This window comes from Haemorhous mexicanus, chromosome 7 (assembly GCF_027477595.1).
Source record: "Haemorhous mexicanus isolate bHaeMex1 chromosome 7, bHaeMex1.pri, whole genome shotgun sequence".
NCBI classification, from domain to species: domain Eukaryota; kingdom Metazoa; phylum Chordata; class Aves; order Passeriformes; family Fringillidae; genus Haemorhous; species Haemorhous mexicanus.
In genome coordinates this window covers 20,535,466-20,547,908 of record NC_082347.1, presented here as the reverse complement: position 1 = coordinate 20,547,908, position 12,443 = coordinate 20,535,466, and the positions used below count along the sequence as shown (strand labels likewise).

The following is a 12,443-nucleotide window of genomic DNA, read 5'->3' as shown; positions in this document are numbered from 1 at the left end:
ATGTTTTTGTTCAGCCAAATAAATCAAAGTCCACAATACCCAGTTTGTCTGTGCTAACACAGTAAATCGAGGCAAAACTATAATTACTGTTACACATATAGAGGAAGATTTTTCTAATTCACAGAGTTGTTTGCTACACTGAAGAAGAACAGAGTGTGTTAAAACATTGCAAAGTGGTGTGGATTTCCATGTGACTTGCAAGCCCCTCACAATTACATGGTCATCACCAAACTGTGCCAAGGCTGCTCAGGGTCTCGTGTGATCCTGTAACAAACCTCATGCCAATATCCTGGCCTCTCTTCTGGAAGATGCTGCTTTAAGTTTATGACCTGTCTTCCTTATCTGTGTATTTAACAAATGTCTTTGTTAGAGAGGAAGTTCTGTAGCCAGCTATATGCTGTTTGGAGGTAGAAGGGTAAATTTTTTGGGGGTGCAGAAGAAACAATCACAGAGCATAGTGTTTATGACACTAGTTCGCTGTCATAAACATGTTTCAGTTCTTCTGATTTCTTTTTTTTTTTTGTCTTTCCCCATTTAAATGCTGATCTAGCTTAGCCAGCTTCAAATTATTTATTTTTCCTAGTTTATAATAATGTAACTGAGAGCATAATCAGTCCTTCAAAGTTTGAAGTAGGCATATTATTTATTTTCTGTGATTGTTAAGGAAAGGAAATATACTAGCACAGAAAATAGAAAAGTGAAAGTAAACACTTTCTGAAACAGAGCATGTTGCAGGTATAATACAGGTAGAGCTGGATACTTCTGCATTCTTGTGGGCAAATATTTCTCAATTTTCACAACAGATTGTTTTCTATTAAAAAATTAAATATTGATGCATGTAGTACAGTTTTATGTTCCAGTTTTTGTTAATTATAGTACAAACTGAATACTATACAGAAAGTACTTCTTACAATAGTCTTTCACTAAAGGTTCAGCAGAAGAGTTTGCAAATATGCCTTTTTTTCCAATATCCTGGCAGGTCTGTATGAAAAGTCTTAAAATGATGCTTATTGCATGCAACCCATACAAAGTTGGTAAATGATTTGTTAATATTTATAGTAATTTTTGCTAAACTAATATGGAAATAACATGAAATTTTATATTCTGTGGTCTTTTTCCATATCTGAGTGGTCCTTTTGGTATGATGAATACCTGATATGAGCGTATTTTCATGAGACTCATGGCACCCATGCCAAGAGTCAGGGTGGGGGAGATGATTTTGAGCAAAAAAAGGTGCAACTTTACTTAAATAAATAATTTCTTTAATTCATTGTGAATTAGTTGATCAGTTTGCAGGCAATGATAAATGGGTCTGTAAGTGCCTTCCTGGCGTGTCTAATTTTTACTTTTCTTTCTTTGAATCTCACCTTTATCCTCATCACTGAAGATAATAACCTTTTTTCACACCACAACAAAGGTGTTAAAACCTAGTAAGAGGAGTTTCAGAACACATGGAGCAGGGCTGTTTTTAAATTATTGAGAAAAATAAAGGGGGAGGGGAAATAGGGAGACCCTGCCCTCCAGCTTCTAATCTAAATAAACCTTTCTAAACTAAATGTAGATTATAGATGGATCTTTCTTCATTAACCAGTATGCTTTTAACTAGAGATTTTACAAGTCAGAAACAGGTGCAATGTGTCATGCAATTTATGGGTCCCAGTGCCTGCCATAAAGTATTTTATGATGGCTGTGTTCTGTGTTATTAGTAGCTGTCTTTTTCTGCAGCCATTGGTGTTTGATAATAGTCTTAAAACACCCAAAATTACTTACCTGCTAGCAACATTCCATAGTCCCTGTTGACAGTTTGAATAAGTTTAGTGCCCTTTTGTTGTACTTTACCTTCAAAACAAACTGATTGAACCATCAATAGCTCCTGAGAGCTGACAGAGGCATGTCATCTGGTCTAACCCTCTGATAGTAGGTTATCTGTGGGAGTTAACCTCCCTGCATTGTTAACCGAAATGTTTTATGTACTATGCAACTTTAGGATACTGCTGTGATAACCTTAGTAACTAAGTCATACATCACAGTAAAGAGATTTTGTGCAACAAATAACCCTGGATTAAATTTACAAGGATTGAATTGATATTGTAGAATGTTCATGCCCAGGCTTTGGTAATCCTTTTCTGTATTTTTTTTATAGCAAACTTGTGTTGCATTTAGATTGAAGCTGCATCTTCGTATTTCTAGCTAAAACATATCCAGGAAGCTTGCTGTTTTTCTTCAGCCATTTAATATGAATGTATTGCATTATTTTCAGTTAGAATAGATACCTTTTATCCCACATTTAGTAAAAAGAATATTAATAAATGAGATTGCATTTTGAATCACTTTTTAAGATAATTAATTGCACATATACCTTCCTTCTACCAGTGGGATAATATTTATGGTACCTACTTTTTAGTATTTGCTCTGCTTAAGGAGTGCATGTTTGAAAAAAAAGAACCAACCCTAAACCTGTGACTTGTGGAGTAGTTTGCTGTTTAATTTGTGTGGGTAGGGTTTTTTGGTTTTGTTTCTGGAATTGACAAGTACTAGTGCTAATTCTGTTTTTTGAAATGCAGTCAGGATGGCTTAAAAATACAAAAATACATTTGTATCAAGGAATGCTATTATAATTTTAAGCTCTTTTGAAATGATTGAGAGACTGACATTAGGGCTGTGATCCAAAGTCAGCATAGATGACAGTGCTGTCTTATTCTGTTGTCATTTTTGTTGCAGCCTGCTTTTCAATGGCATATTTCATTCCATCATTAAACATTTGCTGATTTTCTAATACCGATGTTTTCTTCACCTGAATATTCATCTTTTCTCACCCTACACTTAGTGGGTGTCTTTACTCATTTTTAGCTTCACTCTTCTTCACTCTTGACATATTGTTTCCTTCTGTACATGTCTTCATTTGAAAGAATCTGTTGTCATCAGAGCTTTTCTGCCAGTAATGCAAGATGGATAGCTTCTCCTCCAGTGAAAGATAAGGGCCAGCAAAATGCCAGGGAGGACTGGAAGGGCAGCCAGGAAAGCTGGAATGAGTCTGAGAAAGTGTCTGTCTCAATGGTCTGTAGCTGTTGTTTAAAAAAATGGTCTTAGGAGATGTTCTGTTTTGTGAAGTGACTCTTTTTCTTCTACCGATATAATTGAGAGCCATAGATTGAGGATTCACATTTAAATTGCCTGAGCATTTCAGAACTGAGTATTGTCAGTTAAGTTGTTAACAATTTATGAAGGTGTTGCTTCAGAGGAATGGTGTGCTTGATGGAAAGCTTTATTTGCACCATTAAGTTTTGCTCGGTTTTAGAAGGGGGAGCATTACAGTAATTTTCACATGTTTATCTGGTTTTGACAACAGTATCATAAGATAAACTTTTACCTTTTGAAACATTTTCTTTTGTGTTGTTTTGTTTTTTTTTTTTTTTTCCCAAAATGTTATGCAGAGTTTTCTGTTTCTTTAATTTCTTCCTCCCCGGGCCAGAGGGGATTGGTATGAGGTGGAGCTCTCTGACTGACTTGGGGTTTATGCAAAGCAGCTGGGCTGGGGAACATTATCATCACCTTTCTACCCCCTGCCAGGAAAAGTCTGGTATTGCTCTCACTTTGTAGTGTCTGCTTCACATTTGGCTGACTAAATGCATATGATTTGTGCTCGAGGTGATTAGATATTTGGATTTGCCATGCTTGTCCCCTGCTTTGGTTTTGCTCTGCCATGTTCTCTCCCTCCACCAGTGAGAAGCCAGTAGTGTTTCTCTGAGGCGAGAAAGCTGCTATCATTCTAGTAGAAATGATAAATAGAATATAATACTGATGAATCCTAATAAAAACTCGGAATTCTTAAAATATATTTCCCATAATAGTCTCTCCCGGTGTGCTTCTGCACTTAATCCTGAGCTGGAATCTGTATTCTGTAAGGCCACCTTGTTTCTCTGGTGGGACCAAATTGGAATTCTCCTTCCAAATGCTGATCAATGTGTTTTTAGGAAAATAAAGTAAAAATTCCAAAGAAGTGTTCACAAATGGGAAGAATTCTTGCAGAGAAGTTGTCTGGCAATTTTCCATATCTCAGATTGATTTTCTCCCACAGTGTGGGTTGGAATCTTTGGTATCACTCAAAATTCCTTTTCCCAAACAGGCAATGCTAAATAATTTCCAAGTTATTCTGTTCTTTGGTATGCTTTATACCTCACTAATATACAGAGAGAACATAGATGTCTGTAGTGATTATTGTGTTTGATCCACCAGTATTAAATGGTTTTGGCTTCATTTGAGAGAATAAAGTAAGTATTATAACTTTGCACGTAAGCTACATTGCATGAAAAAGGTGAATTCAGAGAGGAAACAAAGGCTGTTGTTATTTTTGGCTGTCATTTTTTTAGTCTGTGAGTATGTCTTTGTGCATTACTGGATTTTAACTGTGTGTATTTTGATATCTGTCAGATATTTTGTCCTGCACAAATTGACAAACCTGAAATTTCTTGATACTCGGAAAGTAACCAGGAGGGAGCGAGAGGAAGCCTTGATAAGAGGTGCCTTCATGAAAGTGGTTAAGCCCAAGGATGTGAAGGTAGGAGAGTAAATGAAAGTGGGAACAATAATATGATTCATTAACACTGTTTTTAAATAACTCCAGAAGCCTGGCTGCATCTTTTGCTGAGGTAAAAAAAGAAGTGAAACCTTTCAAATGAAAAGACTGATAAATGTGGTCAGATGGGGGATAAAAGCCTTAGTAATTTTTCTGTGTTCTAATGTAGAAATTTTCAGGTACCTGTCTAATGGGCTGAGGCCATGTTATCAAATTTCTGGTTTCAACTTCTGTTTCACATAGCAAAGGAACTAATATGTGTCACTGAGCTTAAAAGAGTATTTTTACATTGTCCAAGGAAATGTAACAGCTCTGTGATATACTTTTGTGAAAGAATGTAGTTTTTTCTGACAAGATGTCCCCTGCCTTGTATGTTAAACTTCTGTTGCAGAGCTCACACCTATGGTGTTTACTGGCTTGTATGAACTAGTTGATTCTAATTTTGTATGATTTTACTTAATGTGGTGTCCTGCTAATAAACACTGACAGCATCAGTGAGACAGTTTCAGTAATCTGAGCATTTCATACAGCCTCCATCAACCCTGGGCATCCTGCTGAAGCAATCAGGATGAGAATGTGAATTCTCCACTTTGCCTTCTTTTTCTATTGTTGATCAGTACTTGATAACAGCAATCTGTGGCGTGCTCAGAGTGCTTTAGTACTGCAGATCTTTCTTGAAATGCTGCTGAAGTTTTCAGTCTACTTGCTTTCTATTTGCTGCTTTTTCTCTAAAGTATACCATCAATAATTTATTGCAGATTTCCAATAATGCTGAATAATAATGTAGTGGTTATGGAAATGCACTGTTTGGTAGCATAACAGCGTTGCTGGATAACTGCATTATCATGAGTACAATTGCAGTGCATTACAAATTAATTCAGACTGATTAATTTATAACTACTACAATGTTAACAGTTCTGATACAAACATTGCTTTGATATATTGTGTACCACTGCCTTTAGTTATTTCAGCTTCATATATGTAGTGAATGGAATAAGTTATTTTTAAGCTGTGGTAGAGATCCTATTCACGGCAAATCACCTTTGAATCTGGCCAAATGCAACAGCTGAATTGTGTTAGGTATAGCATAAGTATGTCATCTTTTACAATTCTTCTCATCTAATCAGATTTTGGATCTGGTGAAGTTTTTTAAAAAATTATCTAACAGTCAGATCTTTCATTTAAGAGTCTACTCCATGAATTGCATTCAGCTTAATAGCGTAAGAGAAAAAAAGTGTCTCTCAAATTTGAAGTCACTTTTCTGGATTAAACCTCTTTTTAAGTCAATAGCTTTGGGTAAATTACTTAACAAATTTAGGGATAACATCTTTAACTTTTATATCTACAATTGAACCTTTTGTATAGTTTTGAATTATTTACCCACTAAGTCTTATGATAAACCACACATTTATTTCAGAAAATTTGCAGAAGGCTCCAATTTACTGTTCTTATTGTCATACTAAAGAGTTTTCTTCTTTATAAATGGTACAGTACAAATTACTGATGGTAAAATCATTGTAAATTATTTTTATGGCAGGAATTAATGCTTCTTAAGGTGCTATGAAATTACCCTCATCATACAGTATTATATACATATCACAGAAGTGGCTAATTTAAAATAAATATTAAATTTGATGCAGGTATTGTAAAGCACTCCAAATTGTTTAGAGTTTGTGCTTATTTCCTAGGATATTCATGCTTACAGTACACATGCATGCAAACTCTTTCAATGTCTGAGAAGACCCATAGAATTTTCTCTGCATATATGCTTTGAAATGCAGCTAAGTATGTGTACAGCTATTGACAGCTCTGCTTGAAGGCCACAGCAAGCAGCATTCCTCCATAAATCACAAAGATGATGTGCACAATAACTGTGCTTTTGAGTTCTGTCATGTGTTATACATTGCATACATAATGGTTTTTTATTCTCTAGCCTTCCTATTTCCTGGATCTCGTGTTCTCTGTTCATCACTTCCACTCCCACTTAGCTGTCAATATTTTTGACCAGCTTCAGCCAGATTTAACAGGCAGGTACTGGTAATATATTTTAAGTTTTCTGAAACTAGTTAGAGCTTACACCTTGATCCAAACTCAGAGAAATATTGCAGCATATCCAGTATTGGTCATCAGAAAAACTTAGTAAGTTGACCTAGCGATATGTAAGACCTTGATGATAATGAACTTTCCAATAAAGTGGGTTTTTTTCCTGTCACCTAAGGCAGCAGGCACTGTTCCAGCCTATGTTTACCAGGAAAGGAGATGCAGTGATTGGTATTTATGTTGGTGGATGCCACATGAAAATCTTCTGCCAGGTTTAGTAACAAGAGTGGGCCTTTCAGACCTGCTTTTTCAGGGGGAAAAAAACCCCTAAAAACAACAAACAAACAAAAAATCCTTACTTAGGTGGCTTTTTTCCCCCCATTATGATAAGGAGGAGATGGTGTGGCTTATTCAGCAAAAAAGGCAGACTGATGATCTAAAGAGGCTGTGATGTGGGGAGTTGTTTTCATTTTAGTCTTGACATGAAATACTTGGGAGAGCAAAATACCCCACCAAGAAAAAAATACACAAAATGAAAATAAAAGCAAGAAATTTCCATCTGACTAGCTTGTGTTTACTCAAATGCAAAAGTATCTAGCAATCACCAGTCATCACTAAGTCATAAATATTTTATTTTGTATAATTTTTTTTTCTTTCATTATTCCCTATTTTATTTAACAGAACACTACACTTTCTTGTGCTTTGCTTCATTTCATCTTTTGTTGGAAATGCATCTGTTTGTGATATGACTGTCTTATGGAAAGATACAATCATTTATTAGAAAACAGTTTAATGTTACAATGCAGTATTCCTTCTCACTATGTAGGTGAGCTAAACTTCATTATTCTGTAATGTTTATGTTTTCTTTTGTCAAAATATTGAGCATTGTATCATGCCTGCTTTTAATAAAGACTGGGGAAGTCTGGCTGGATAAGAGGCATTGAGCCAGATGAGGAAGCCTTGTTTAATGACCAGACCATGACCTCATTTCATTGGCATAAGTGTAGCTCAAAGTGGAAGATGCCTGTCCAGTGTGAAGTGTGTTTCTGGGCATGACAGCATTTCACATCAGAAAGACAGCTCAAGAATACGACAGTCAAAATTGCTTAATTGTGTCCCGGCTTTGTAATTATTCATCTGTGCTTCTACAAAGAGTAGAGTTGTCATTTCTTGACATAATTATTTAAAACTGTACCCCTCTTTGCTTTATAGGTATATGAATTGTGCTTCCAACTGTTTCATTTTTCAAACTTAGGGATGCAAAGCAAACGTGATTTGAGAAAATATGTTACGACTACACATTTTTACACTGCATATGATATAAATAAAAGGAAATTATGGTGTATTAAAGTAAGTAATTTCATATTTTAAAGGTCCGTATTCATGATCATTTCATCTAGATGATAAAATGTGGATATATCCATTTAAGTGTGTTGTTATGAATAGATACACACTGTCATAAGTCTCTTTAAATATAAATTTAATTATTTAATACTGGGTCAGCCGGCTTCCTTTTAGCAAATACATATATTTCCCAATCTTTCTCAACCCCTCTTCCCTTGCTGCATTTTTAGGGTTCACATTTTCATCTGTTTTAGTTTTGGTGGTGAAAAAAAGCAGTTGGCATTTGGTCACCAGTAACAGTTTTGTAGTTTATAGGGCCAAATCATTGGTGGGTATCCTCAGCTATACTTCCAAGTAACAAACTTAATATTAAATGGTGTTTTTCTGCTTCCTTGCAGCTTTACCAAAAGCATCTTGTCCACTGGCTGTAAGGGAACTCTGTACAACAAAAAAAGGCATGGTATGGGTGGTTTGAATTTTTCAGTATTTTTTCACTCTCAGATGCATTGTTTTCATCACAAGTTATAATTATGAAACCTGACATAGCATTTGTTCTCTAAGGAACTAAGATGGAGACACTGAAGCAGAAAGGCAAGTCAAATATCTGCATTCCATGCAATAAATGTCTGTGATTCATGTTCACAGTGTTATTTGAAGGGTAGAAGGAGCTTATTTTATTATGATAGGAAGAGTAAATATTTAGGCAGTACCATTAAAGAAATAAGGTGAGATAAAATCTGCAGTGTTGCTTTCAGATCATTGGCAGTATTCTTGTGTTTAAGCTCATAGGAAAAGCTCTTTATCTAAGTGAGCAGTGCTGATATATGCTTCTATTAAAGTCAGATGAGGCATAAGGAATGATTTTAGTAATTTTTGTCCCAAACTATTTAACAAGGATAATACTTTTCTTGAATAGATATGTTCTACCTGCTTCCATTAATATAGGCAGTACATTTTTGCCAATGTATCTCATGGACCTTTTTACACTCGTCCCCCAGATAAGAAAATGAGGCTGGTTTTAAAAAGTAAATAAAAGGAGACAGATAAAACTTGGGAGAACAGCTGCATTGCTCACAATCTTTCTCTTTTTACCGTTGCCATTGTGTGGAGATCTTGATGTTTGTATTTAGAGCATTTGAAGAACATCCAAACAGTAAAGGGCTTCTAAAGTGTAAAGAATCATTGTGTCAGTGCACTGCTAGCTCATAAGATACCTTTTGAGAGGGCTTCCACAGAACGTGGTCCTTTATTGTGAGATGTCAAAATTTCACATACCAAGACAAGGACATGAACTTAAGACTCCAATCTAGACTGTGATGCAGTAAATAATATTTACTTTAGGGCATTGTAGCAGTCATGCATTCATCCATTTTACTCTTTGGAAAGTTTAGGTATTTTAAGCAGAAGTCCATAACATGTTTGGTTCATAACCTGCTGTAATTCCAGCTGTCAAGAGGGAAGAATAGACACGTGTGGGTCATATTTGTGTTAGGGTAGGGAGAAAGACTCTTCTTCAGTGTTGGTTCTTACACTGATTTTTCTTATAAAACATCCTCATATGTTCTTTGGGCAGGGATTATGTCGACTACATTTCACTATATTAAAATTACAGAAGGAAAAAGGTGATGCCTCTTTCCTAAAATTCTTCCCTTAGAAAAAAAAGTATATAATTGTCATGAAGCCCATGTCATTTTAGCCATTAATGCTCCCAATGCATTTTTCAGATAGGAAGGGATGTTATTTCTGGAGCTCTGGCCTGAGTCCAGTTCAGGTGATTACATTCTGCCTCTAGGGATTTCTCTGCAGTCTCCATGTACTAAGGCCTTCTTCTCCACCTTCTGCCCTGACCTCTTCTGTAATGTTGCAGTGTGCTAGTTAACCAGCTGCTACTTTGCACCTGAAATGCATGCATATTTCAGTAGTAGTGAGCAAATGATCCCTCTGTAAGATTTCAAATTTGTAAAGCACTTGAAAATTTTCTGATGAATAGCAAAAGGCACTGTATGTAATTAATGCCTCCATTGAATTGGAGAAATTATTGTGACAACTTGTTTCTTACCGCTGGGTTTGTTTTTGGTTTTGCTTTTTTTGGTTTTTGTTTGTTTGTTTAATTTTCATTTGTGTGTTCAGATATATGGGAGTTTCAATAATTAGATGCTGGCTTTTGTATTATCTACTCAGTCTATTCAATAAAACGCCATTCAGCAGAGTGTAACACCATGATATCTGACAGTAGGATCACGATTGTCTTAGATTCTTAGTGGGTCAATATGGCTAGAGTTTTATTTTCTAAGGATTTTTTCTGTTTTTCTTTTGAAAATAGAAACACTGCTGGAGCAGATCTTCTTGTAATTCCTCTTTTCTAATACAATGGATCTCATTATCAGATGACACCACTGTTAAGCACAGGAGTTGTTCATATGTTGAATTTTGTTAAAAGAGAAAAATGGATTTAATATGGCATTGGCAAAACTCTTGGTCAGCTCTTGTCCATTCTTATGTTCCTTTAGGTGATTCTTTTTTTTTTTTTCCCCTGGACCTTAAGACACAGTATGCCACATGTACTCAGTCATTGTGGTGAGTTATTCCCATTGAAATAGTAGTAGTCTTAAGAATCATGGTTAGAATTTATGTCAATTTTTAGCCATGAAACAAAGGTCCAATTATAATTTTTCTTTCTGGAAACTGTTTGTCACTGGAATACTTCTGGAGGAAAAAAAATCAGTGGCAAACTATCACTACCATAGGATCTACCTGGAATTTTGCACGTGTTTACCAGTTGGAAAGAGCTGTCGTGGCTGATTTTATATTTATTGCTTGTTTTGGCTGTGGTTGGGTGTCCCACAGTTTTCACAGCAGGCTTGGCAGTGTATTTGTGTGCTGGGTTAAGATAAGGCCTGGCTTTGCTGATTCACTGACCCATGAAAAGTTCCCCAGCTGTTAAAGATAAACGTGGTCACAAGGGCCACTGCCAGTGAAGACAAAGATGATTTGTTGCAGTGATCTTCTCAGGAGCATATCTTGCAGCAAGGAACAACTAAAGAACCACGACTTCATCACATAAAATGTGATGCAAATACATCATATAACATCTTATAATGAAATGAATGCCAGGGTTTGGTGGTTTTAGTGTTGTTGTAGTCAGGTGGAGTCAGACAGGACAGGAACTAAGGGAAAGGTAAAATGGATGCACTAATGTTTCTAATCACTTTGGAACAGTGCAAATGCCCAAAAATAGTAGTCTAGTGCCATTTTAGATACTCTAAAGTGTACAGCAGACCCCTGTAGGGATGACAGATCAGTATCTGACATAGGAGATGTAAGTTTTTTGAAGCCACCATGGGAGACCGGGCACGGAAACTGTAGAGTGGCTAAAACAGCAGTAGAAACTTGTGTTTAAGCAGCTGAATCCTGCCTTTCCTGTTGTGCTAAAAGAGAGACTGTGTGCTTGAAATATTGGCAGGTCAAGAACACCAGAGCATTGCAAAAAATAATCCTTCCCTCCACTAACATCAGCCAGAGTGTGGTCCAAGAGTTAGATAGGGCTGTGATGAGGTCATCTCCTAAAAGCTCAAGCATATCAGTCATTCTCTCTTCATTAATGACTAAGCACATGACCAATTTAAAGCTGGTTTATGAGTTATTTCAGGAAAAAATATTAATAATTTGTTTTCAGAGAAGGGCTAATATTTTTTCCCTTGTCTCCACCCTTACCAGAAATGTATAGGCCAAAGGGCTATTTTGTGAGAAATCCTGAACTTTTTTGCTTATGAATTTCTAAAACTGCTCCCTTTGTCAAAGAAAAAGGATGCAGCACAGTTTCATCTGCTCTCTTAAAACCATATTGAAGGTACAGATTCTGGTTCCAGTTCCTGAATTTTAACTGAAGCTGATGCTAAGATTTTTTAATTTTGTCCATCTTGCAGACAATGGACTTGGCATAAAATCTTTAAGATTTGGTGACTTAGGTCATGGATCTGTGTTTCAGGGAAAAATCAGGGGTTCCTTGTGGGGATAAAAAACTGAAAAATATTTGTGACTGAGGACTGGTGTTCTCTTTAAAAGAGTTAGTGAGATTATAAAACTTTTGCAGTAAACTGTTGCCCTAATTTATCTTAATCATCCTAGAAAAATGTTCATAGGAAAACATAAAAATAGTACTTTGTAATTAGAAACGTGTCTAAAAATAAATAAGGAAAATATCAATCACACTTCAAAAAAGACATCCCTTTGAATCCTGTTCTGTGAATGATCTGCTTTAGAGGTGGGTTTTCTTGAGACTTTAGCAGAAAGGGAATCTGTCCTTAAATTATATGCATTTAATTTTCAAATATATATAATGTATGCTTCAGTTGTTATGTATTTAATGTCTTTGCATCAAGGAACCTAGAAAAGGCATGTGCATTGTCCCAAAGATGATTAATTTCTCTTTCAGCCTTGGTGGGGTCTGAAAACCTTAGGCATTCCTTCTTGTTAAAGAACC

At 35.9% G+C, this 12,443-nt stretch overlaps 1 protein-coding gene across 5 annotated transcripts in view; it reads left to right on the top strand.

The window, feature by feature from the left end:
- Positions 1-12,443, top strand: part of LRMDA (leucine rich melanocyte differentiation associated) — a 633,198-nt gene that overhangs the window by 381,463 nt on the left and 239,292 nt on the right. For all 5 annotated transcript variants that reach the window (XM_059851313.1, XM_059851314.1, XM_059851315.1 and 2 more), the window contains one exon: positions 4,432-4,558. In XM_059851313.1, the coding sequence (XP_059707296.1) occupies positions 4,432-4,558 (127 nt within the window). The remainder of the gene's footprint in view (positions 1-4,431; positions 4,559-12,443) is intronic.